Here is a 27,729-nt window from a genome sequence, read left to right as displayed (position 1 = left end):
TTTGTATTTTTTATTTTTGCCAAAAATGTGGGGCTCTGCCCCACCTGCCCTGAATGACTGGTCGCCACTGTACAGATCCCACACATACACAAACTCTCTCTCCCTTTATCTCTCTCACTCCCCCTCACATTTATACACACTCTGTCTTTCTCTACCTGTGACTATCTCTCTGGTTTGGAACTTTCCCTTTAAATATCCCCCCTATCGGAAAATAACGGTAGTAAGTTGCCTGCTACGGTCCGGTCAGGGTATCTGACTTCTCGACCAACAGTGAATTGACGTTCAGTCAGACAGGTGCGCGTGCCTTGCGATGAGAACGCTGTTGATATCACTCCTCTGCGTCCTCAGCGGGGTGGAGGAGACCCTGGCCGTACCTGCCACGAGAGAGTTCTATATCGCCGCGGTTGAGATCGGTTGGGACTATCTCTACTGGGGCAGCGCTGACCCCGCATCAGAACAAAGGTGAAGTTCTCTCAAGTCATTACCTAATATCTATCCCAATTTTTTTTTTTTACATTTTTTTGCGTCAATTTTGTTGTAGGCTTTTCTATTCAACTAAAATTTTCAAATGTATATCACCATGTAGCCCATTTTATTTGTTTTCATGTTTTAATCATTGATTTTTAAGCCTTTTTTAAAATATCCATGTTGATTATGAATTTGTAGGAGGAGGACCAAGGATCCCCCTCAGAAATACATAAAAGCTGTTTATAGAGAATACACTGATTCCACATATTCAGTCCCCAAGCCTACACCAACATGGGCAGGTATGTGTACTAACTTCATTCATTCATTATTAATTACTTTAAGTACATCTTTGGAATTATACGCTACCACACACAAGCTCACACAGAGAGAGAGCTAAACAGAGGGTTTTGTGTTGCAGGTATCCAGGGTCCGGTGATCCATGCCCAGGTCAGTGACAGGGTGGTGGTGCACTTTAAGAACCTGGCGTCCCAGCCCTACAGTATCAGCCCTGTGGGGGTCAGCTACTGGAAACAGTCTGAGGGTAATGTCTTTATGTCTACCTACTAACTTACTACTGGAAACAGTCTGAGGGTAATGTCTTTATCTCTACCTACTAATTTACTACTGGAAACAGTCTGAGGGTAATGTCTTTATGTCTACCTACTAACTTACTACTGGAAACAGTCTGAGGGTAATGTCTTTATGTCTACCTACTAACTTACTACTGGAAACAGTCTGAGGGTAATGTCTTTATGTCTACCTACTAATTTACTACTGGAAACAGTCTGAGGGTAATGTCTTTATCTCTACCTACTAACTTACTACTGGAAACAGTCTGAGGGTAATGTCTTTATGTCTACCTACTAATTTACTACTGGAAACAGTCTGAGGGTAATGTCTTTATGTCTACCTACTAACTTACTACTGGAAACAGTCTGAGGGTAATGTCTTTATGTCTACCTACTAACTTACTACTGGAAACAGTCTGAGGGTAATGTCTTTATGTTTACCTACGAACTTACTACTGGAAACAGTCTGACGGTAATGTCTTTATGTCTACCTACTAACTTACTACTGGAAACAGTCTGAGGGTAATGTCTTTATGTCTACCTACTAACTTACTACTGGAAACAGTCTGAGGGTAATGTCTTTATGTCTACCTACTAACTTAGCAACTTACCGTAAACACTAAATCTGCATGTCTACCTACTAACTTACCGTAAACTGTAAGCCACTGTCACATCCTAGCACTGGTGTTATAAAGTAGACTGAATCCAATAAAGGGCTTACCCACTATTTACTGTCTTGAATTACGTGAACAAGTGTGTGTGTGTGTGTGTGTGTGTGTGTGTGTGTGTGTGTGTGTGTGTGTGTGTGTGTGTGTGTGTGTGTGTGTGTGTGTGTCTGCTATGTCAGTCTCTTAGTGTACATGCGTATATTCCTAGCAATATATCTCTTTCTCTCTAGGGGCTGGATACGATGACGCCACGTCTAGCCAGGAGAAGGAGGATGATGCGGTTGCTCCAGGAGGATACTACAAGTACGTCTGGGACATCAACCCTAAAGACGGTCCGACCGTGGGAGACCCAGAATGCCTCACCTACTCCTACTCCTCCCAGGTGGACACTGTACAGGACTTCAACTCTGGGCTCATCGGGGCTCTGCTCATCTGCAAATCAAGTTAGAGACACAACTTTATTCCTGCTATGTTACTCCCACTCACCTTACAGTCAGATACTCCAGAACTTTATTCCTGCTATGTTACTCCCACTCACCTTACAGTCAGATACTCCAGAACTTTATTCCTGCTATGTTACTCCCACTCACCTTACAGTCAGATACTCCAGAACTTTATTCCTGCTATGTTACTCCCACTCACCTTAGTCAGATACTCCAGAACTTTATTCCTGCTATGTTACTCCCACTCACCTTACAGTCAGATACTCCAGAACTTTATTCCTGCTATGTTACTCCCACTCACCTTAGTCAGATACTCCAGAACTTTATTCCTGCTATGTTACTCCCACTCACCTTAGTCAGATACTCCAGAACTTTATTCCTGCTATGTTACTCCCACTCACCTTAGTCAGATACTCCAGAACTTTATTCCTGCTATGTTACTCCCACTCACCTTAGTCAGATACTCCAGAACTTTATTCCTGCTATGTTACTCCCACTCACCTTAGTCAGATACTCCAGAACTTTATTCCTGCTATGTTACTCCCACTCACCTTAGTCAGATACTCCAGAACTTTATTCCTGCTATGTTACTCCCACTCACCTTAGTCAGATACTCCAGAACTTTATTCCTGCTATGTTACTCCCACTCACCTTAGTCAGATACTCCAGAACTTTATTCCTGCTATGTTACTCCCACTCACCTTAGTCAGATACTCCAGAACTTTATTCCTGCTATGTTACTCCCACTCACCTTAGTCAGATACTCCAGAACTTTATTCCTGCTATGTTACTCCCACTCACCTTAGTCAGATACTCCAGAACTTTATTCCTGCTATGTTACTCCCACTCACCTTAGTCAGATACTCCAGAACTTTATTCCTGCTATGTTACTCCCACTCACCTTACAGTCAGATACTCCAGAACTTTATTCCTGCTATGTTACTCCCACTCACCTTAGTCAGATACTCCAGAACTTTATTCCTGCTATGTTACTCCCACTCACCTTAGTCAGATACTCCAGAACTTTATTCCTGCTATGTTATTCCCACGCACCTTACAGTCAGATACTCCAGAACTTTATTCCTGCTATGTTACTCCCACTCACCTTAGTCAGATACTCCAGAACTTTATTCCTGCTATGTTACTCCCACGCACCTTACAGTCAGATACTCCAGAACTTTATTCCTGCTATGTTACTCCCACTCACCTTAGTCAGATACTCCAGAACTTTATTCCTGCTATGTTACTCCCACGCACCTTACAGTCAGATACTCCAGAACTTTATTCCTGCTATATTACTCCCACACACCCTCCACAACTTTCTCTCTACGTATCACACTCCCCTTACAGTACAGTCAGACCCACTGTGACACATATTTGATTGGTAAGGGAGGAAATGAAAATGGCTGCTGGACTCATAGCTGACTGGGACTTATAATGTGCTCCGCTCTCAGTCATACAGTGATCATGTCCTACCTAATGGAAAGGTTTTGTGAATAGAAGGAGGTCTGAATCACATAATCACCTTACTAAGTAGGGATTGTCAATAGTTTACTGCACATGATGAAGCTTAATACCCAGACTGCCACATCGCCTGATTATTAAACAAATGAGCAATGGACCAAACAAGTCATTTCACCAAATGCCTCAATTCACTAAATGCTTAAGTTCACCAAACGTACCTTGTGATATTCAGAGAAATCGACTAATGTGTTACCTGTATTATCTGCTTCCCTTGGGTTCTCCCAGCTGCATTTACAGATAATGGAGTTCGGAAAAGCAGAGAGTTTATTCTGCTCTTTGCTGTTTTCGATGAGAGTAAGAGCTGGTACGGAGAGGTGGGGAGTTTCCGGGAAAGATTTAAGAAGGCCAGTGCAAGAAAACAGTATCATACTATCAATGGATACGTCAACTCAACTTTACCAGGTCAGGAGCTAGTTTAGCATGTTACTGTATAGAGTCAACAGTTCAGTGTCCTGTTGTCAAGTATGTTGTAGTAGAAGACTCCAAAAGATGTTTTTGTGTGGGTTGGATGTTTGGTATGTGTGTAGGTCTGACGATGTGCCAGGGACGAGATCATGTGTTCTGGCATCTCATTGGAATGGAAACGTCTACAGGGATCCACTCCATACAGCTCCAGGATCACACTCTGCAGGTACATCAGATAATTCAAGTTCAAATCAGGGTTTACTTAAAGTTGTCAACAAATCATAACTAATGGTCATATGTGACAATCAAACAAGATTTTCATTTGATAATTTTGCCAGTTCAGTTGTTATAAGTCGGCAGGTAGGGGTGGCAGGTAGGTTAGTGGTTAGAGTGTTGGGCCAGTAACTGAAAGGTTGCTAGTTTGAATCCCCGAGCTGACAAGGTAAAAATCTGTCCTTCTGCCCCTGAACAAGGCAGTTAACCCACTGTTCCCCTGTAGGCCGTTATTGTAAAATAAGAATTTGTTCTTAACTGACTTGCCCGGTGAAATAAAAAAATAAGTAGTTTGTGAGAATGTGTAACCAGTTCAGCAGCATTTCAGTGTGAGCCTAACTCTACCCTTGTCATTCCAGGTGATGGCCCACCGTAAGGTTACTGTAGAGATGACCCCTATGACCTTTACCACGGCGGAGATGAAGCCCAGCACTCAGGGGAAGTTCCTCATCAGCTGTCAGATCCAAGAACACCGCCACGGTAAGAGTATGTTCTCTCAAAGTTGTGAAATAAAGTTTTGATCAATTTCAAAGTTCGCAATTTGATTTGACACTCCTGTGTGAGGTAACAAAGTACATTTGTACATTTGAGCCAGAGTAGCATGAATTATTATGTGGTTGAGAATGTGGTATAAGATGTTTATATTGCATCTATAAGGTGTCTCTGTATGTTTTTGTTCCAGCGGGTATGAGTGCAGTCTTTAAGGTAGAGGACTGCCCAGAGCCTGTGACGGTGCCCGGTCCTGACGTGCGTCGGGTTCAGCAGTCTGAGGATAAGGAGGACTATGAATATGGAGATGACATGTTTGAGACCTTTGTGTTTAAGCCTGGGAAAGGTCAGGCTGTGGGGCGCTCCCGAGGGGGGGAGAACAAAATCTGGGTCCATTACATCGCTGCTGAGGAGATCATCTGGGATTACGCACCCCACCTCAGCCAGGGAGACAGGTAGGAAACCCCACCTCAGCCAGGGAGACAGGTAGGACACCCCACCTCAGCCAGGGAGACAGGTAGGAAACCCCACCTCAGCCAGGGAGACAGGTAGGAAACCCCACCTCAGCCAGGGAGACAGGTAGGAAACCCCACCTCAGCCAGGGAGACAGGTAGGAAACCGCACATCAGCCAGGGATACAGGTAGGAAACCCCACCTCAGCCAGGGAGACAGGTAGGAAACCCCACCTCAGCCAGGGAGACAGGTAGCAAACCCCACCTCAGCCAGGGAGACAGGTAGGAAACCCCACCTCAGCCAGGGAGACAGGTAGGAAACCGCACATCAGCCAGGGATACAGGTAGGAAACCCCACCTCAGCCAGGGAGACAGGTAGGAAACCCCACCTCAGCCAGGGAGACAGCTAGCAAACCCCACCTCAGCCAGGGAGACAGGTAGGAAACCCCACCTCAGCCAGGGAGACAGGTAGGAAACCCCACCTCAGCCAGGGAGACAGGTAGGAAACCTCACATCAGTGAGGGAGACAGGTAGGAAACCCCACCTCAGTGAGGGAGACAGGTATAAAACCCCACCTCTGTGAGGGAGACAGGTAGGAAACCCCACCTCTGTGAGGGAGACAGGTAAGAAACCCCACCTCAGTGAGGGGGACAGGTAGGAAACCCCACCTCAGTGAGGGAGACAGGTAGGAAACCACACCTCTGTGAGGGAAACATGTACGAAACCACACCTCTGTGAGGGAGACATGTACGAAACCACACCTCTGTGAGGGAGACAGGTAGGAAACCCCACCTCTGTGAGGGAGACAGGTAGGAAACCCCACCTCTGTGAGGGAGACAGGTAGGAAACCCCACCTCAGCCAGGGAGACAGGTAGGAAACCCCACCTCAGCCAGGGAGACAGGTAGAAAACCCCACCTCTGTGAGGGAGACAGGTAGGAAACCCCACCTCAGTGAGGGAGACAGGTACGAAATCCACACCTCAGTGAGGGAGACAGGTAGGAAACCCCACCTCAGCCAGGGAGACAGGTAGGAAACCCCACCTCAGCCAGGGAGACAGGTAGAAACCCCACCTCTGTGAGGGAGACAGGTAGGAAACCCCACCTCTGTGAGGGAGACAGGTAGGAAACCCCACCTCAGTGAGGGAGACAGGTACGAAACCCCACCTCAGCCAGGGAGACAGGTAGGAAACCCCACCTCAGCCAGGGAGACAGGTAGAAAACCCCACCTCTGTGAGGGAGACAGGTAGGAAACCACACCTCAGTGAGGGAGACAGGTAGGAAACCCCACCTCTGTGAGGGAGACAGGTAGGAAACCCCACCTCGATGAGGGAGACAGGTAGGAAACCCCACCTCAATGAGGGAGACAGGTAGAAAACCCCACCTCTGTGAGGGAGACAGGTAGGAAACCCCACCTCAGTGAGGGAGACAGGTAGGAGAGAGTGTGAAGGGCCGACAGGGAGGGAGGGGGGGGGGTAAGAGAGAGGGGGAGAGATACAGGGAGGAAAGAAGGAATAGGTGGGAGAATGGGAGTGAAATGGAAATGGAAAGGGAGGGAGGGAGGGAGGGAGGGAGGGAGGGAGGGAGGGAGGGAGGGAGGGAGGGAGGGAGGGAGGGAGGGAGGGACGAGAAAAGGAGAGGGTCAGAGAGACTGTGTATAGTAAGAGTTCAGATGGGAGGGAGGACCGAGAAAAGGAGAGGGTCAGAGAGACTGTGTATAGTAAGAGTTCAGATGGGAGGGAGGACCGAGAAAAGGAGAGGGTCAGAGAGACTGTGTAAGTCAGAGTTCAGATGGGAGGGAGGACCGAGAAAGGGAGAGGGTCAAAGAGACTGTGTAAGTAAGAGTTCAGATGGGAGGGAGGACCGAGAAAGGGAGAGGGTCAGAGAGACTGTGTAAGTAAGAGTTCAGATGGGAGGGAGGACCGAGAAAGGGAGAGGGTCAGTGAGACTGTATAGTAAGAGTTCAGATGGGAGGGAGGACCGAGAAAGGGAGCGGGTCAGAGAGACTGTGTATAGTAAGAGTTCAGATGGGAGGGAGGACCGAGAAAGGGAGAGGGTCAGAGAGACTGTATAGTAAGAGTTCAGATGGGAGGGAGGACCGAGAAAGGGAGAGGGTCAGAAAAAGACTAGGACAGGAAAGGGAAAGATAGCATTGCTCAGAGTTCATGATACTAACGATGCTGATACTACCCTCCCTCCATTGTCTCTGTGTTCCAGTCAACTGTTTTCGGAATACTTCCCCAGGGGGCCTCATCAGCTGGGTCATGAATATAAGAAGGTGGTGTATGTAGAATACACTGACCAGACCTTCACCAAGAGGAAATCACCTGTTAAAAGACTGCTGGGACCACTGCTCAGAGGACAGGTGGACGAACACTTCCAGGTGTGTGTACCACAATCAACAAAACAAACAATCAAACAAAAAGCATGTAAACAAAAAAGATGTATCTGAATAGATAGTAAAGAAAGTAAAGATCACTCTCATTGTTTCTTCAGATAGTGTTCAAGAACCTAGCAAGTCGTCCTTTCAACATATATCCAAACGGCCTCACCACGATTTCTCCACTGCGTAAAACAGGGAATGGTAAGATAAACAAAAAGGTGGCATTATGATAAGATAATATTGCTGGCTATGCATTTAGGTTTAAATGCAGGTCATCATCTGTGGTGTGTTTATATGTTGAGGTCTGGAGAATCTCATAAAAAGTGATTTTATAGTAATTTTATTAGTCTAATAGTCATTCTATTACACTAATAAAATCTCTTAGTCTCTTAGTCATTCCTGTTGCCCCCGTGGTGTCTATGTGTGTGTGTGTAGAGGGTGAAAAGGACCTTCGCTCACTGGCTGTACCCCCCAACGGGACATATGGGTACGTGTGGAAACTAACAGCAGAGGACGGGCCCCTGGAGAGAGACCCACAGTGTCTGACCCGTCTGTACCAGAGTACCATCAACCCTGAGAGAGACCTGGCCACTGGCCTCGTAGGACCCCTCCTCATCTGCAAGAAAGACTCCATGGACACCAGGGGGCGGCTGGTGAGAATCGACACTTCATATGTCCATAATGATACACGGGTTGGTTTTTCGGACAGAGATTAAGTCTTGGAATAAGAATAACGTTCACTGGAGAATAGAGATGTGTCCGGGAAACTGGCCCAATATGACATATCAATGCATTATCTCTCCTGCAGCTTGCTCAAGTCATACACTGATAACTTTGATTTTGCTGTTTGTAGCAGTGTGAGAGTATGTGAGATGTTGTGGTTATCCTAATCTAAGATGTCCAACTTGCAGGTGGGCCCAGATAAAGTGAAGCAGTTGATGTTCGCTGTGTTTGATGAAAACAAGAGTTGGAACATCAATGACAACATTCAGAAGTACAGCAGAGACCCCTCCATGGTCAACCCTACAGACCCTGACTTCTACAACTCCAATGTCATCTACAGTACGTGGGGTTTTCCTGCCTGGTTATCTTATATTTCTTGATGAAGGTGGTGACACCTCCTTCATGTCTGCTCTGTCACCCCTCCTATGTTTTAGATTTTGATCTGGATCTTGATCTCATTTTTGTTTACAGATGTGAACGGGATCATGTTCAACGGGCAGATGATCCAGCTGTGTAAGGATGACGTGACCTTCTGGCACCTGGCCAACGTGGGGACACAGAGCGACTTCCTGTCCGTCTACTTCACAGGAAACCCCTTCATGAGGGACAACGTGTATGAGTCCGTTCTCACACTCTTCCCAATGTCTGGGGAGACTGTTACCATGGAGACCGAGCTAATTGGTAAGGTCAAATGACAACGTTTGTTTCTCAGCCATTGCTGTTTTTGATGCTGCTGCAGTTGTGTTCAGTAGGCATAAATTGGAAGAACATTTTTGAAACAGAGAGGTGCTACAGGTCCATTAAGAACACAGGTTTCACTACGGTGCGCCCTACTAAAACCTAACCCTGACCTGAGAGATTTTTTTCTGAAGTGATGTGAGCTGATGTTTATTTAATCCTCAGGTGAGTGGGAGATCAGTGCTTTCGACAGTAGCCTGAAAAGCCGTGGCATGAGCGCCCGCTACTCCGTCCTGTCTTGTAACATTGAACTGCTTGTGGACAACGAGGACCTAGAGTACGGCCTGGAGGACGTCCTGCCTGATTACGTAGACCAGTTCTTCAAACCGAGATCCCTCCGCCCCCGGCTACAGAACAGGACCGTAGCCATCAGAGTCTGCAGGAAGCAACCCAGCTTAAACCAGAACACGACAACACCGAAAACAGGAAATGACACAGATAACGAAGTCGCCATCGGAGAATCTGGGGACCACGGGTCTGATAACAATGTCACATTTAAGGCAGGGGACCAGAGGTCAATCTGTGAGGTCAGGTATGTGACGGTGTTGTCTGCTGACGAAGAGGGCAACCTGCTCTCCCAGGGAGGGATCCCCACAGACGTTCTGAAGCAACTGGAGAAGGATGGAGAGTGGAAGGCTTCAGAGACCCAGGAGGGAGGGGGCCTGGGTGGGGAGCAGGGGGGGAAGAGACAAAGACGCCAGGCCAGGGTAGAAGGAGGAGAGGATGGGGAGGAGGTAGAGGAGGGTGGTCTGGGCAGGAAGCAGGGGGGGAAGAGACAAAGACGCCAGGCCAGGGTAGAAGGAGGAGAGGATGGGGAAGAGGTAGAGGAGGGTGGTCTGGGCAGGGAGCAGGGGGGGAATGGAAGACAGAGACGCCAGGCCAGTTTGGAGGGTAGAGAGAGCAACAAGCTAGCGGAGAACTGTGAGGAGGAGGTGCTGAAGGAGTGGAAGGGCCGGGTATATGGGGAGGCGCTGGAGCAGGAGCAGAGAGAAGAGCAGAAGGTGGAGGTGTTGGATCAGCAGGAGGAGCAGGGACAAAAGGGGGAGTTGGATCGAGATTCACATCCTCTAAGCACACATCACGCAGATAAGGACCCTCTACTCTTGGAGTTAGATGGATGGAGGGATCTAGACCCCCTGAAAAACACTTTGAAAGCACTCCCGGATCAGCTGAAGGTGCAGCAGCAGAGGGAGGAGCAGAAAGCTGGGGAGGTGCATCCCCTCAACAACAACCCTCACACAGATCCGGACACACCTCTACTGGATTTGTTGGATCTAGACTTCTCCAATGTCTCCAATGACAACGAGACGGCTCCCAGGAACGCAGTGTCTCTGGAGTATGATGACTATAGTGAGAAGGACACTGTGGCACCCTACAAGGGGACAGAGGACAACCTGGACCTGAGGACCACAGATGGGCAATACCGCAGCTACTACATCGCTGCGCAGGAGATCACATGGGACTATGGGATCAGGAAACCACATCAGCTCATAAAAACAAGGTAGTTTTTGGTTTTCGTAAGTATCTGGTTTCTTGGACACTTATGTTTAGTCTTTGAGCAGCACTTTCAATGGAGAATTTCAATTGAATATGCCTCTTAGTCTAGAACTAGGCCTAGTCTGTGTCTGGCCCTATCTGTTCATTAAAGAAATCCTGTTTCTGATTGATCGGCTCAATCTAAAAGACAAGGAAAAGCTGCTCTCTAGTAGCTCCGATGCAATACTTTATTTACCAACGTTCCAACGACAGGCTGTCTTTTATCAGGCTATTGATCAATGGCAAGCTGTCTTTTATCAGGCTATTGATCAACGGCAAGCTGTCTTTTATCAGGCTATTGATCAACGGCAAGCTGTCTTTTATCAGGCTATTGATCAATGGCAAGCTGTCTTTTATCAGGCTATTGATCAACGGCAAGCTGTCTTTTATCAGGCTATTGATCAACGGCAAGCTGTCTTTTATCAGGCTATTGATCAACGGCAAGCTGTCTTTTATCAGGCTATTGATCAACGGCAAGCTGTCTTTTATCAGGCTATTGATCAACGGCAAGCTGTCTTTTATCAGGCTATTGATCAACGGCAAGCTGTCTTTTATCAGGCTATTGATCAACGGCAAGCTGTCTTTTATCAGGCTATTGATCAACGGCAAGCTGTCTTTTATCAGGCTATTGATCAATGGCAAGCTGTCTTTTATCAGGCTATTGATCAACGGCAAGCTGTCTTTTATCAGGCTATTGATCAACGGCAAGCTGTCTTTTATCAGGCTATTGATCAACGGCAAGCTGTCTTTTATCAGGCTATTGATCAACGGCAAGCTGTCTTTTATCAGGCTATTGATCAACGGCAAGCTGTCTTTTATCAGGCTATTGATCAACGGCAAGCTGTCTTTTATCAGGCTATTGATCAATGGCAAGCTGTCTTTTATCAGGCTATTGATCAACGGCAAGCTGTCTTTTATCAGGCTATTGATCAACGGCAAGCTGTCTTTTATCAGGCTATTGATCAATGGCAAGCTGTCTTTTATCAGGCTATTGATCAACGGCAAGCTGTCTTTTATCAGGCTATTGATCAATGGCAAGCTGTCTTTTATCAGGCTATTGATCAATGGCAAGCTGTCTTTTATCAGGCTATTGATCAATGGCAAGCTGTCTTTTATCAGGCTATTGATCAACGGCAAGCTGTCTTTTATCAGGCTATTGATCAACGGCAAGCTGTCTTTTATCAGGCTATTGATCAGCTCATCAACTCCCAACTGTTCCCTCCCCAGAGAGAGGCGTAGGGGAATGAGGAAGTTCCTGGCGGAATATAAGAAGGTGGTGTTCAGGGCCTACAGTGAGAGAGACTTCCAGATCCCCGTCACCAGAGGAGAGCTGCAGGAACATCTGGGAATCATGGGCCCTATCATTAAAGCTGAGGTCAACGACCTCCTTACCGTGAGTGGAGATCAATGATCATCTTATTCATTCACTGATGTTTCAAATCAATTCATATTTTGGTGGCCTTAGCTCAACTACTAGTAACCTCGTCAAGGTGTTTCGGAGTTCTTGGTGTTATGGCTAAGGTGTTGGACAGTTTCAGGAACCATGGTTTGAATCCAGGTTGCATTACCCCCTGAATTCACTGCAATACTATTTTCATGGCATATTCTCAGATATCATATTCTGTATATAATGCTGTTAAACATTTACTTGATCTTAACCTTGACCCGTTTTCTTTGTCTTGATGCTGATCTTGATCTTGACCTCGACAGGTGACCTTCAAGAACATGGCGTCCAGGCCGTACTCCCTGCACCTCCATGGAGTGTATGATAAGACCCAGGGTGATGGATGGACCCAGACCCAGTGGGGGTCCTCCAGGGCTGGGGTGGCGGGGGTCCCTGGGGAGGCGGTCCAGCCTGGGGAGGTCAGGGTCTACACCTGGAGGATCACCAGGAAGCAGGGGCCCACCGCTGCAGAGTTTGACTGTAAGGCCGGGGCCTACTACTCTACACAGAATAAGGCAAGTGGCACTGTCAACATTTCCTCTAACTGTATATTAAAAAGCTAGCTCATAGTTAGGCCTCATAACTGTCTTTCATTTTCGTTAGACAGCTTATCAATTTTTTTACATGATTTTCCCTGCATGCACTTTGTTGTTCTGGCATGTGTATTTGACTGTGTGGCTTTGTGTTCTGTTCTCACCCCTCAACAGGTGAAGGACCTCCACTCCGGTCTGATTGGCCCCTTAGTAATCTGTAAACCAGGCACCCTCCACCCCCAACTGAACCTACAGCCCAACCTACAGGAGTACGCCCTCCTCTTCCACACCTTCGACGAGACCAAGAGCTGGTACCTGGACGAGAACATCCGTCAGTACTGCATCCCACCCTGCCAGGCCCGGAGAGATGACCCCTGGTTTCAGCTCAGCAACAAGTTTGCAGGTAAAGTTACTCAGACTCCCTCCTAATATCAATACTAGTTTCATAATAAATACATTAAAATAGATTTCTAGTGAATTTCTCTGTTTGTTTAGGTTCATACTCATATCTGATCGATTGTTTGTGTTTGAGATTCATTTCTCTGGAAAATCTTTCCTTGTTACCGTAGCGATAAACGGCTACGTGGCAGAGACACTTCCTGGTCTGATGGTTGCCCAGCACCAGCAAGTCAGGTGGCACCTGCTGAATGTCGGGGGCAACGGGGAGTATCACGCCGCCCACTTCCACGGTCTGCCCTTCAGCATTCACAAGGAGCAGGAGCATCGCATGGGGGTGTACAACCTCTATCCTGGTAAATCCACACACTAAAAACCACACACACACACACGCAAACACATACACAACCACAGTTACCACACACACGCAAACACACAACCACAGTTACCACACACACACACACACACAACCACAGTTACCACACACACACACACACACAACCACAGTTACCACACACACACACACACACACACACACACACACACACACACACACACACACACAACCACAGTTACCACACACACACACACACACACACACACACACACACACACACACACACACACACACACACACACACACACACACACACACACACACACACACACACACACACACACACATACTGTACACACAATAAAATAATAGTCAATCATAATGAATCAATCAAGAATGTCACCTGTCCCACCTTGGTCTCTGTCCCCCTCTCCAGGTGTGTTTGGCACAGTGGAGATGAGGCCGGCCATGGTGGGGACCTGGATGGTGGAGTGTACAGTTGGAGAGCACCAGCTGGCCGGCATGAGGGCTAAACTACTGGTCTACAACCCACGTAAGTAGCCTACCACACCTCCCAACCCATGTAGGTACCACACCTCACAACCCATGTAGGTACCACACCTCACAACCCATGTAGGTACCACACCTCCCAACCCATGTAGGTACCACACCTCCCAACCCATGTAGGTACCACACCTCACAACCCATGTAGGTACCACACCTCACAACCCATGTAGGTACCACACCTCACAACCCATTTAGGTACCACACCTCACAACCCATGTAGGTACCACACCTCATAACACAACCCATGTAGGTACCACACCTCACAACCCATGTAGGTACCACACCTCATAACCCATGTAGGTACCACACCTCACAACCCATGTAGGTACCACACCTCACAACCCATGTAGGTACCACACCTCACAACCCATGTAGGTACCACACCTCACAACCCATGTAGGTACCACACCTCACAACCCATGTAGGTACCACACCTCACAACAGCTTTACTCAGTAGACTGAGACAGAAGTGTGAAATATGTTATTTGGAATGTCTTAGAATGACATTGTTGGTTATTTTTTGTGAAATGTGGACAATAAAAAAAATAGAATGTAATTTTCTGAGATTACCTGGCAGGATGCATGCAGCCTCTGGGGTTGAGGTCGGGAAGAATAGACGATTCCCAGATCACGGCATCAGACCACATAGGTAAGCAAGTTTCAGCAATGCAAGAATGTTAACACAAGAATGTTACTACGCACTTCTCCATCATGATAGCTGATGTGTGGCAAGCGTTTTGACAGAAAAAAGATTGCTTCACATTGGTGGTGGAAGAGGTGAGTTGCCCCTTGCTATGTAAAAGCACTTTAAACGCTTGAAAAGCGTTATAAAAATCCAATAAATTATTATTATTAATTTATTTGAAGTCAGGAAGTTGGCTCATACACAGTATACGCATAAGTAAGCCTCTAGAATGGAGAAATGTTACCATAATGAATCGGTGACATACTGTTTATGAAAACACAGTATACTCTACTCTGTGTTAGGCCTGCATAGAGTTAGCCAGTGGGATTGAATGCATATATGTGTTGCCAGGTAACTGGGAGGCCAGGCTGGCGAGGCTGGAGCTATCTGGTTCTGTCAACGCCTGGATGGGCACGAATCAGAAATCATGGATCCAGGTTCAACACTAAACTTCCTGTTCTTCTATGAAAGATCCTTGTAGATTGAAAGGCCATCTGGTTTAGCTGCCCCTGTCTTTTGCATGGTTGGGGTCCATTCCATTTAAATTCAGTAGATTTATGTTTTCCTCAGTTCACTTCCTGAATTGACTGAATTGAAATGGACCTGGCCCCAACTCTGGTCTCCTGTTGTGTCTCCTATGTAGGTGGACCTCCAGAGACCCACTCTGCTCCATGGGATTCAGACCCAAGGTGCCAGAGCCTCTCTGGGCCTGAAGGACTACTTCATCGTGCACTTCACCCTCTCCTACAGCCTAGACCAGGAGACCTGGACTAACTACAGGGGGAACAGTACCACGCCATCCTACGTCAGTATCTTACATGTACCTTAACCATCTGTACCAGTACCTACTGGCTAGTACTGTACCCACAAAGCATGAGCTTAATTGTGTACCATACAAACCAGCAGTAGGTGAGAGCAGGTAGTGAGAGCAGGTAGTGAGAGCAGGTAGTGAGAGCAGATAGTGAGAGCAGGTAGTGAGAGCAGGTAGTGAGAGCAGGTAGTGAGAGCAGGTAGTGAGAGCAGGTAGTGAGAGCAGGTAGTGAGAGCAGGTAGTGAGAGCAGGTAGTGAGAGCAGGTAGTGAGAGCAAGTAGTGAGAGCAGGTAGTGAGAGCAGATAGTGAGAGCAGGTAGTGAGAGCAGGTAGTGAGAGCAGGTAGTGAGAGCAGGTAGTGAGAGCAGGTAGTGAGAGCAGATAGTGAGAGCAGGTAGTGAGAGCAGGTAGTGAGAGCAGGTAGTGAGAGCAGATAGTGAGAGCAGGTAGTGAGAGCAGGTAGTGAGAGCAGATAGTGAGAGCAGGTAGTGAAAGCAGGTAGTGAGAGCAGGTAGTGAGAGCAGGTAGTGAGAGCAGGTAGTGAGAGCAGGTGCATGTATCCTTTTGTTACTGTAAATGTCATCAATGCTTAAAATATTTCTGAGTAATTCTATGCATTACTGTGGTGTAGCTGTTCTTAGCCCCCTAAGGTTGATGTCTGCCCCAGTGCAAATATTCAATTAGCATAATACAAAAATTCCCATAAAAAGAGATATCTGTTTTTTTTGCAATGGATGCGTCTCAATACATCACATCCGCCTATGTCTCGGAATACGCCTCTGCTGTCTTCAACCAGGATCTCAGCGATCACTGCCTCATTGCCTGCGTCCGTAATGGGTCCGCGGTCAAACGACCACCCCCCATCACTGTCAAACGCTCCCTAAAACACTTCAGCGAGCAGGCCTTCTAATCAACCTGGCCCAGGTATCCTGGAAAGATATTGACCCCATTCCGTCAGTAGAGGATGCCTGATTATTCTTTAAATGTGCTTTCCTCACCATCTTAAATAAGCATGCCCCATTCAAAAAATGTAGAACCAGGAACAGATATAGCCCTTGGTTCACTCCAGACCTGACTGCCCTTGACCAGCACAAAAACATCCTGTGGCGTACTGCATTAGCATCGAATAGCCCCCGCGATATGCAACATTTCAGGGATGTTAGGAACCAATATACACAGCCAGATAGGAAAGCAAAGGCTAACTTTTTCAAACAGAAATTTGCATCCTGTAGCACAAACTTCAAAAAGTTAAAGTCCATGGAGAATAAGAGCACCTCCACCCAGCTGACTACTGCACTGAGGCCAGGAAACACTGTCACTACTGATGAATCTACCATAATCAAGAATTTCAATAAGCATTTTTCTATGGCTGGCCATGCTTTCCACCTGGCTACCCCTACCCCGGTCAACAGTTCTGCACCCCCCACAGCAACTTGCCCAAGCCCCCCCGCTTCTCCTTCACCCAAATCCAGATAGATGATGTTCTGAAAGAGCTGCAAAATCTGGACCCGTACAAATCAGCTGGGCAAGACAATCGGGACGCTCTCTTTCTAAAATTATCTGCCACAATTGTTGCAACCCCTATTACTAGCCTGTTGAACCTCTCTTTTGTATCGTCTGAGATCCCCAAAGATTGGAAAGCTGCCGCAGTCATCCCACTCTTCAAAGGGGGTGACACCCTAGACCCAAACTGTTACAGACCTATATCTATCCTACCCTGCCTTTCTAAGGCAGCCAAGTTAACAAACAGATCATCGACCATTTCCAATCCCACTGTACCTTCTCCGCTATGCAATATGGTTTCCGAGCTGGTCATGGGTGCACCTCAGCCACGCTCAAGGTCCTAAACAACATTATAACCGCCATCGATAAAAGACAATACTGTGCAGCCGTATTCATCAACCTGGCTAAGGCTTTCGACTCTGTCAATCATCGCATTCTTATCGGCAGACTAAACAGCCTTGGTTTCTCAAAGGACTGCCTCGCCTGGTTCACCAGCTACTTCTCAGACAGAGTTCAGTGTGTCAAATCGGAGGGCCTGTTGTCCGGACCTCTGGCAGTCTCTATGGGGGTGCCATATGGTTAAATTCTCAGGCCGACTCTTTTCTCTGTATACATCAATGATGTCGCTCTTGCTGCTGGTGATTCTCTGATCCACCTCTATGCAGACGACACCATTCTGTATACTTCTGGCCCTTCTTTGGACACTGTGTTAACTAACCTCCAGACGAGCTTCAATGCCATACAACTTTTATTTATTTATTTAACCTTTATTTAACCAGGTAGGCAAATTGAGAACACGTTCTCATTTACAATTGCGACCTGGCCAAGATAAAGCAAAGCAGTTCGACACATACAACAACACATAGTTACACATGGAGTAAAAACAAACATATAGTCAATAATACAGTGAAAAAAAAATAAGTCTATATACAATGTGAGCAAGTGAGGTGAGATAAGGGAGGTGAAGGCAAACAGATATATGTATAAATAAATAAAAATATAAAAAGGACATGGAGGCGAAGTGAGTACAACACAGCAAGTCAAATAAAAACAAAAAAAAACACTGGAATGGTTGGTTTGCATTGGAAGAAAGTGCAAAGTAGAGACAGAAATAATGGGGTGCAAAGGAGCAAAATAAATTAATAAATAAATACAGTAGGTAAAGAGGTAGTTGTTTGGGCTAAATTGTAGATGGGTTATGTACAGGTGCAGTAATCTATGAGCTGCTCTGACAGCTGGTGCTTAAAGCTAGTGAGGGAGATAGGTGTTTCCAGTTTCAGAGATTTTTGTAGTTCGTTCCAGTCATTGGCAGCAGAGAACTGGAAGGAGAGGCGTCCAAAGGAAGAATTGGTTTTGGGGGTGACTAGAGAGATATACCTGCTGGAGCGCGTGCTACAGGTAGGTGCTGCTATGGTGACCAGCGAGCTGAGATAAGGGGGGGACTTTACCTAGCAGGGTCTTGTAGATGACCTGGAACCAGTGGGTTTGGCGACGAGTATGAAGCGAGGGCCAGCCAACGAGAGTGTACAGGTCGCAGTGGTGGGTAGTATATGGGGCTTTGGTGACAAAACGGATGGCACTGTGATAGACTGCATCCAATTTATTGAGTAGGGTTTTGGAGGCTATTTTGTAAATGACATCACCGAAGTCGAGGATTGGTAGGATGGTCAGTTTTACAAGGGTATGTTTGGCAGCATGAGTAAAGGATGCTTTGTTGCGGAATAGGAAGCCAATTCTAGATTTGACTTTGGATTGGAGATGTTTGATGTGGGTCTGGAAGGAGAGTTTACAGTCTAACCAGACACCTAGGTATTTGTAGTTGTCCACATATTCTAAGTCAGAGCCGTCCAAAGTAGTGATGTTGGACAGGCGGGCAGGAGCAGGCAGCGATCGGTTGAAGAGCATGCATTTGGTTTTACTTGTATTTAAGAGCAGTTGGAGGCCACGGAAGGAGAGTTGTATGGCATTGAAGCTCGCCTGGAGGGTTGTTAACACAGTGTCAAAAGAAGGGCCAGAAGTATACAGAATAGTGTCGTCTGCGTAGAGGTGGATCAGAGAATCACCAGCAGCAAGAGCGACATCATTGATGTAAACAGAGAAGAGAGTCGGTCCAAGAATTGAACCCTGTGGCACCCCCATAGAGACTGCCAGAGGCCCGGACAACAGACCCTCCGATTTGACACACTGAACTCTATCAGAGAAGTAGTTGGTGAACCAGGCGAGGCAATCATTAGAGAAACCAAGGCTGTCGAGTCTGCCAATGAGGATGTGGTGATTGACAGAGTCAAAAGCCTTGGCCAGGTCAATGAATACGGCTGCACAGTATTGTTTCCTATCGATGGCGGTTACGATATCGTTTATGACCTTGAGCGTGGCTGAGGTACACCCATGACCAGCTCTGAAACCAGATTGCATTGCGGAGAAGGTGTGGTGTGATTCGAAATGGTCGGTAATCTGTTTGTTGACTTGGCTTTCGAAAACCTTAGAAAGGCAGGGTAGGATAGATATAGGTCTGTAGCAGTTAGGGTCAAGGGTGTCCCCCCCTTTGAAGAGGGGGATAACCGCGGCTGCTTTCCAATCTTTGGGGATCTCAGACGACACGAAAGAGAGGTTGAAGAGGCTAGTAATAGGGGTGGCAACAATTTCAGCAGATAGTTTTAGAAAGAAAGGGTCCAGATTATCTAGCCCGGCTGATTTGTAAGGGTCCAGATTTTGCAGCTCATTAAGAACATCAGCTGACTGTATTTGGGAGAAAGAGAAATGGGGAAGGCTTGGGCGAGTAGCAGAGGGGAGGGCAGTGCTGTTGTCCGGGGTAGGGGTAGCCAGGTGGAAAGCATGGCCAGCCGTAGAAAAATGCTTATTGAAATTCTCAATTATAGTGGACAACACTCCTTCCATGGCCCCCAACTGCTCTTAAATGCAAGTAAAACTAAATGCATGCTCTTCAACCGATCGCAGCACCCACCCGTAGCACGCGCTCCAGCAGGTATATTTCACTGGTCACCCCCAAAGCCAATTACTCCTTTGGCCGCTTTCCTTCCAGTTCTCTGCTGCCAATGACTGGAATGAACTGCAAAAGTCACTGAAGCTGGAGACTCATATCTCCCTCACTAACTTTAAGCATCATCTGTCAGAGCAGCTTACAGATCATTGCACTTGTACATAGCCCAGCTGTAAATAGCCCACCCAACTACCTCATCCCCATATTGTTATTTTTTTTTTTTTTTTTGCTCCTTTGCACCACAGTATCTCTACTTGCACACTCATCTTCTGCACATCTATCACTCCAGTGTTTAATTGCTAAATTTTTATTATTTTGCCACTATGGCCTATTCATTGCCTAACCTCCCTAATCTTACTTCATTCGCACACACTGTAAATAGACTTTTCTATTGTGTTATTGACTGTATGTTTGTTTATTCCATGTGTAACTCTGTGTTGTTGTTTGTGTCGCACTGCTTTGCTTTATCTTGGCCAGGTCGCAGTTGTAAATGAGAACTTGTTCTCAACTGGCCTTCCTGGTTAAATAAAGGTGAAAAAATATATATATATAACTAAATGCCGTCACTTCCGCATCTGCGGTGAAAGGTGACAGAGCTAGAGCGGTGTTTGTCAGACCATGAGACATCCCGGAAATCGGTCTTCTCACAAAATCATCTGTAGCATCCGAACGGTTTGGCCTGCAACCTATTATGACCCCTCTATGGAAAGACGAGACTCTCGTGAACACGATTTTATTCTCTGTTTTGCTCTACGAACTCCACTCGTCTGAAGTTGGTACAGTCGATCTACCAACTTCTGTCTGTAGCGTCCGAACCGTTTGTGCTACACACTAATATGTGATGCACCTCTGTGGAAAGATGAGACTTTCACGAACATGTACATGTTGGTTGTTCTGCACTAGGATGCCCACAGGCCTCACAAGACTCATCTGAAGGTCCCCAGGTACCAGTTTTAAAAAAAGATTGGAAATATATGGAGACTGTTTAATGCCAAAAATATATTAAATACCCCCCAAAAAAGTTTCCTGATATTTCTTACATATTTCTTACATCTCTCAGATGTAGGACAGACACTTCAGAACAAACTTCATTTCAATTTTTTGGGGGGGACTATCTGTTGTTCAATGTAGTGAATCTGTTATTCTATGCATTTGTATGGGCTACTTCAAGGGGTCTTAAAATTCCAAATCAAATAGCTAAACGATCCTTGGTATGACCTTCTTAAAACAATTCCATGTAGATTATTATAAACTGGGTGGTTCGAGCCCTGAATGCTGATTGGCTGACAGCCGTGGTATATCATTCCATATACCACGTGTATGTCAAAACATGTATTTTTACTGCTCTAATTACATTGGTAACCAGTTTATAATTACAAAAAGGCACCTCTGGGGTTTGTGGTATATGGCCAATATGACCACGGCTAAGGGCTGTGTCCAGGCACTCCGCGATGCATCATGCGTAAGAACAGCCCTTAGCCGTGGTATATTGGTCATATACCACACCCCCTCGTGCCTTATTGCTTAAGTAGGCTTGGATGGGGCTTAGACTCTGATGGCTTAGTAATAAGAGGGGAATCCAGTGTGAGGAATATGTGAACCCTGGGCTTGTTTATTTACATTTTGTCCTGTACTCTTAAATTGTATGTTCTGTTTCTCCCTCCTGTTAGCGCTCTTAAAGGGGGCACACACCAATTTAACATGAACATGAACACAAATACTACAATGCTACTTCTTGTACTTACTATTGACTTCTGTTTATTTCAGATATTTAACGGTAACCTGGATGGCTCAAAGGTGAAGGAGAACCATCTGTTTCCCCCAATCCTGGGGCGCTACATCAGACTGCAGCCTGTCACCATCCAGAGGAACCCTGCTCTTCGCATGGAGCTGCTGGGCTGTGACCTCAACAGTGAGTCCCTGTGGCAGTTAGGAACACCTTTGTAACAGCTTGTAACAGCTCAGATTACGTTTAGTGGTGGTGTATGTTGAGAGGTATATCAGCAGGTAGTCCGTGGTAAGGGGCCAGGGGTCTGGGACCGGGGGAAGGGAGGAGGTGCAAGGGACGGTCAGATCTCAGGTGCTGGTGAATAGAATCCCTGAGAGAAGGAAGAAGGAAAACATGAGAAGATGATTGTAATTTCAATCTAGGATCTTTGTGTGTGTGTGTGTGCGTGTGTGTGTGTGTGTGTGTGTATCAGGCTGCTCCTTCCCCCTGGGTCTCCAGAGGAGGTCGGTCCCAGACAGCAGCTTCAGAGCCTCCTCCTTCCTGCAGACCTGGAGGCTCTCTTGGAGCCCCGCCCTCGCACGCCTCCGCCAGGACGGCAGCGCCAACGCATGGCGCCCCAAGGTACACACATTCACAACACACACACACACAAAGTCAAACCACACACACTTTCCTGCCATCCCCTCCCTCTGTTACTGTATTATATTATCAGTTATATACCAGATATAAATTATATTAGCTATATTACTTTCTTCAAAAGACTAGTAGAAAGTCCATATCATATCAATGTTTTAGCAATGTGCAAATAGTTGTAGTACGAATAGCATGGGAAGATAAATAAACAGATAAATATTGGTTGTATTTACAAGCTGCATCCCTATCTCATCCCATAGCCCTTTGGAAATAAATCTGTGTGTTTATTGCCAATTTTAAATGCACACTTTTGTTTGTGTACATGGATTTTATAATGTCATATGTTTTTGCCCGAACACCGCTTTCCATCAATTTGTATTTCAGACACTCATGTGAAATTGAGTCAAAAGCTTTTTTGAAATCAACAAAGCATGAGAATACTTGTCAATAAGGGTTTGCAGGGTGTATACGTGGTCTGTCATATGGTATTTTGGTAAGAAGACAATTTGACATTTTCTCAGGACATTGTTTTCACTGACTGAGGAAATGTTGGAGTCTGCAGCAGACAATTTTTCAGAGATTGCTTTTGACACATATTGCTCTCTAACTAATAGGGTCATATTTGTCTCCACTTTTGTGGATTGGGGTAATCAGTCATTGGTTCCAAATATTGGGGAAAATGCCAGAGCTGAGGATGATGTTAAAGAGTTTAAATATAATATATTCGTGGTCTGTATGTTTTATCATTTCATTTAGGATACCATCAACACCACAGGACTTTTTGGGTTGGAGGGTTTGTATTTTGTCCTGTAGTTCAGTCAATGTACTTTGAGAAGCCAGTGGGTTCTGGTCATCTTTAATAGCTGATTCTAAGGTTTTTAGTTGATCATGTACAGTGGCAAGAAAAAGTATGTGAACCCTTTGGAAATACCTGGATTTCTGCATAAATTGGTCATAAAATTTGATCTGATCTTCATCTAGGTCACAACAAAAGACAAACACAGTCTGCTTAAACTAATAACACACAAACAATTAAACCTGTTCATGTGTTTATTGAACACACTGTGTAAACATTCACAGTGCAGGATGGAAAAAGTATGTGAACCCTTGGATTTAATAACTGGTTGACCCTCCTTTGGCAGCAATAACAACCAAACGTTTTCTGTAGTTGCGGATCAGACCTGCACAACAGTCAGGAGGAATTTTGGGCCATCCCTCTTTACAAAACTGTTTCAGTTCTGCTATCTTGAGGTCATGCCACAGCATCTCAATCGGATTGAGGTCAGGACTCTGACTGGACCACTCCAGAAGGTGTATTTTCTTCCGTTGAAGCCATTCTGTTGTTGATTTACTTCTGTGTTTTGGGTCGTTGTCCTGTTGCATCACCCAACTTCTGTTGAGCTTCAATTGGCGGACAGATAGCCTTACGTTCTCCTGCAAAATGCCTTGATAAACTTGGTAATTAATTTTCCGTCGATGATAGCAAGTTGTCCAGGCCTTGAGGCAGCAAAGCAGCCCCAAACCATGATGCTCCCTCCACCATACTTTACAGTTGGGATGAGGTTGGTGTGCTGGTCCTTTTTTTCTCCACACATAGTGTTGTGTTCCTTCCAAACAACTCCACTGTAGTTTCCTCTGTCCACAGAATATTTTGCCAGTACCGCTGTGGAACATCCAGGTGCACTTTTGCAGACTTCAGACGTGCAGCAATGTTTTTTTTGGACAGCAGTGGCTTCTTCCGTGGTGTCCTCCCATGAACACCATTCTTTTTAGTGTTTTACGTAATAGAGATGTTAGCATGTTCCAGAGATTTATGTAAATCTTTAGCTGACACTCTAGGATTCTTCTTAACCTCATTGAGCATTCTGCGCTGTGCTCTTGCAGTCATCTTGCAGGACAGCCACACCTATGGAGAATAGCAACAGCATGCGACAGCTTTTAGAGACACCTTTGTAACCCTTTCTAGCTTTATGCAAGTCAACAATTCTTAATTAGGTCTTCTGAGATCTCTTTTGTTTGAGGCATGGTTCACATCAGGCAATGCTTCTTGAGAATAGCAAACTCAAATTTTGTGAGTGTTTTTAATAGGGCAGGGCAGCTCTAACCAACATCTCCAATCTCGTCTCATTGATTGGACTCCAGGTAAGCTGACTCCTGACTCCAATTATCTTTTGGAGAAGTCATTAGCCTAGGGGTTCACATACTGTACTTTTCTAACCTACACTGGGAATGTTTAAATTATGTATTCAATATAGACAGGAAAAATACAATAATTTGTGTGTTATTAGTTTAAGCACACTGTGTTTGTCTATTGTTGTGACTTAGATGAAGATGAGATCAAATTGTATGACTAATATATGCAGAAATACAGGTAATTCCAAAGGGTTCAACATACTTTTTCCTGCCACTGTATATGTTTTTTCTGTTTGCTCTTTGTTATAGAGACGAAAAGATGTGCTTTATCCATACATTCGGTTCGATTCTAGGGATTCTTCAATTACATTGAGCTATTTCTTAGTGTATTTCTGTATTGTTTTAGTGATTCACCATAGTTAAGGCGTAGGCTCAGGTTTTCTGTGTCTACGTTTTTGGTTGGATAGGTTTATCAATTCCTTTCTCCGGGGTTTTGCATTCTTAATCAAACTATTTGTGATTGTTGTTCATTTTCTTAGCTTCTCTGCTTGACACTTTTTGATTTGATAGAGAAGCTGAAAGGTCAAATATACTGTTTAGGTTTTCTACTGACAAGTTTACACCTTCACTATTAGTGAAACATTACGTCCAGGAAGTTGTCTGAAAGGGATTGAATTTGTAGTTGCCCAACTGTTTTTTGGTAGGTTTCTACACTACATTCCTTCCATCTATAGTGTTTCTTTATAGTATGCAGTTTCCTCGGCTTTGATGTCTCATGATTGAGTATTTCTCTCTTCAAGTAAAGTGTGATTTTGCTGTGATCTGATAGGGATGTCAGTGAGATGACTGTGAATGCTTTGAGAGACTCTGGGTTGAGGTCTGTGATAAACTAAGGGAGGAGTTGTAGGCATACCTACCGTAGGAGTCCTCTCCAAGCCAACCATCGACTATGTACAGACCCAGCGTGCGATGGAGCTGCAGGAGTTTCTGTAGGTTGTGTTGTCATAGTTGTGTCTAAGGGGCATATTGGGGAGGGAATGCGGTCGCCTCCAGGTAGGTGTTCTGTCTCTCACTCTGTCTTTCTCGTGGCCCCTCTCCATTGTTGGGGCAGCAGGTAGCCTAGTGGTTAGAGCGTTGGACTAGTAACCGAAAGGTTGCAAGGTCGGATCCCCGAGCTGACAAGGTAAGAATCTGTCATTCTGCCCCTGAACAAGGCAGTTAACCCACGTTGGACTAGGCCGTCATTGAAAAAAAAAATATTGTCTCTCTCTCTCCTTCTTTAGCTCTCTCTCTCTCCTTCTTTAACTAATCACATTTACTGCCTTCCTCTGAAAACACTGGACAATGGTGATTTTCCAACTTGGTTTTGATTTTCCAATTTTCCAACACAGACTGGTGTTACTTTTAAGGGTTGGTATGTGAGCAACACTTGTAATTGGTAGATAGAGGTCAACTGTGCCAAGTGTTCTCTGAAACTGAATAGTCAAGGATAGGTGGAGAAATAATGTAGAATCAGTGACCAATATCTATTGCAAGTGACCTTTTTTGAGCTTGATGTTCTTTCCCTAGAAGACACTCTAGGAATCAATCAAGAGATACAATTGCTTGTAATGGTCACAAGCTGTGGTAGAAGTGTTGTAAATTAGTTGTTTTTTTTGTGTCAGTCTATTTTCTTCCGTCCTTTGTTTCAACTGTTTTAAATCTTGTTTTTAATACTTGTTCCTGCCAAAACCAGCATCTGGACCTAGACTCACTGCTGTGCACAGTATCTCTTAACGTTTTGCACCTGTTATAACCCACCCCCCTACCTCCCTCTCTCCTCCAGGTCAATAACCCCCATGAGTGGCTGCAGGTGGACTTCCTGGTTATGAAACGCATCACAGGGGTTGTGACTCAGGGGGCGTGGTCTATTCTGACTCAAATGATGGTGACAGAGTTCTCCGTAACCATTAGCGATGAAGGTCACTCCTGGTCCAACGTGGTTGACGAGGAATCGCAACGAGAGAAGGTATCACACACACATCACTCATTATCTTCAGATTTATCACAGGCTACGTTTCAGTACACACACACCTTCCTTAGCATGCAGGGTCAAATGTGATTTGAAACCTCAGAGAAGTTAAGATTATTAAAGGCAAAATGTTACCAGGCAGATTTACAAAACCTGATGTTGGAAAGAGTGCAAATAGTAACATGTTTAACTTTGAGTTTACAAACTGTGATTTATGTGAGCCAGCTCTGTTTGACTCTGCCTCCTCCTTCCTCCCAGATCTTCTTGGGGAACAGTGAACCAGATGAGGAGATGCTGAACCTCTTTGATCCTCCTCTATTCGCCCGCTTCATACGGATCCACCCCAGAGGCTGGGTCAACGACATAGCCCTGCGCCTGGAGTTCATGGGCTGTGACACCCAGCAGCGTCTCTGAGAGACAGAGACAGGGCAGGGGGCCCCATTATGCAGCTCCACACTCAAGCCCACCTCATCATCATCTCTTCCCTAGAGAATATTTAATGAGCATATCAGTGATGTGATGATCATGAAATAGTCATGTCATTGATGGATGAACAGAGTAAGTGAATCTAGGTAAAAGGTTTGTTTAGCTAGGTTCACGGTCATATATGATATACTGTTGTAACTGTCTATTGATGAGCTTCAGCTGAGAATGACTCTTAGGTCTGGTCACTCCACTATCAACACATTACGTCAGTTTATGAAGATTGACACTCACGGACAGTTTGTTCGTCTCATTTACAATGTATACTGCTACTAACACTATGACTTCTGACATTCCAGCTGTGATCAACCACATGTAAATAGTACAATTTAATTCTTATTTTCTGTCTGGATGGATGTATGCACAGTATACTATACTATACTATACTGCACATGCAATATATCATATGCACTGAGGGGAGAGGGATTTAGTTTATATTGTTAAATAAACAGAGGTCACTGTTGCCTGGTTTCAGAGATCAGTGTTGTGACACGCACGCACGCACACACACACACACATCCATTCTCCCATTCTTTTTCTTCCTGTCCTGTTCACCATCTCCATGACAGCAAACAGTTCTCTCTTTGTTTTTGTTTTGTTCCAGCCCAGGGGGATACTGGCAGTGGCTCTGTGTTTCTCTATGATTAGGGAGGGTGGTTTCACCTTCCTTTACTTCATTCCCGTCTCTCCAGACTGTTATTCAGTCTTATCCACTTATCACAGTCTCTCAAGCTATTTGGCAAGTGTGATTGATATGGCCATTGTTCCACTCGTAAAGAAAATGAAGAGTAACGA

At 45.5% G+C, this 27,729-nt stretch overlaps 1 protein-coding gene across 2 annotated transcripts; it reads left to right on the top strand.

Annotated features, from left to right (window-relative positions):
- The first annotated feature begins 146 nt into the window (after positions 1 to 146).
- On the top strand, positions 147 to 27,397 carry LOC129858383 (coagulation factor VIII-like). 2 transcript variants are annotated; one of them, XM_055927562.1, is made up of 26 exons: positions 147 to 462; positions 667 to 767; positions 887 to 1,009; positions 1,936 to 2,148; positions 3,898 to 4,074; positions 4,200 to 4,303; positions 4,710 to 4,830; positions 5,033 to 5,294; positions 7,506 to 7,671; positions 7,785 to 7,872; positions 8,107 to 8,324; positions 8,583 to 8,733; positions 8,866 to 9,075; positions 9,298 to 10,633; positions 11,896 to 12,061; positions 12,379 to 12,627; positions 12,820 to 13,048; positions 13,215 to 13,397; positions 13,815 to 13,931; positions 14,523 to 14,594; positions 14,982 to 15,067; positions 15,274 to 15,435; positions 21,713 to 21,857; positions 22,147 to 22,295; positions 26,266 to 26,448; positions 26,710 to 27,397. In XM_055927562.1, exons 1-26 carry the CDS (start codon positions 311 to 313, stop codon positions 26,863 to 26,865), a joined length of 5,319 nt encoding a protein of 1,772 aa, XP_055783537.1. In that variant the 5' UTR covers positions 147 to 310; the 3' UTR covers positions 26,866 to 27,397. The 2 variants fall into 2 exon arrangements, with proteins under 2 accessions (XP_055783537.1, XP_055783538.1); XM_055927563.1 differs by lacking the exons at positions 147 to 462; positions 667 to 767; positions 887 to 1,009 and adding an exon at positions 1,596 to 1,609.
- Positions 27,398 to 27,729: the final 332 nt, after the last annotated feature.

The sequence above is a fragment of the Salvelinus fontinalis genome, chromosome 6, assembly GCF_029448725.1.
Source record: "Salvelinus fontinalis isolate EN_2023a chromosome 6, ASM2944872v1, whole genome shotgun sequence".
Classification (NCBI taxonomy): Eukaryota; Metazoa; Chordata; class Actinopteri; order Salmoniformes; family Salmonidae; genus Salvelinus; species Salvelinus fontinalis.
Note: the sequence above shows the minus strand (reverse complement) of the source record. Positions and strands in the feature narration are given on the sequence as shown.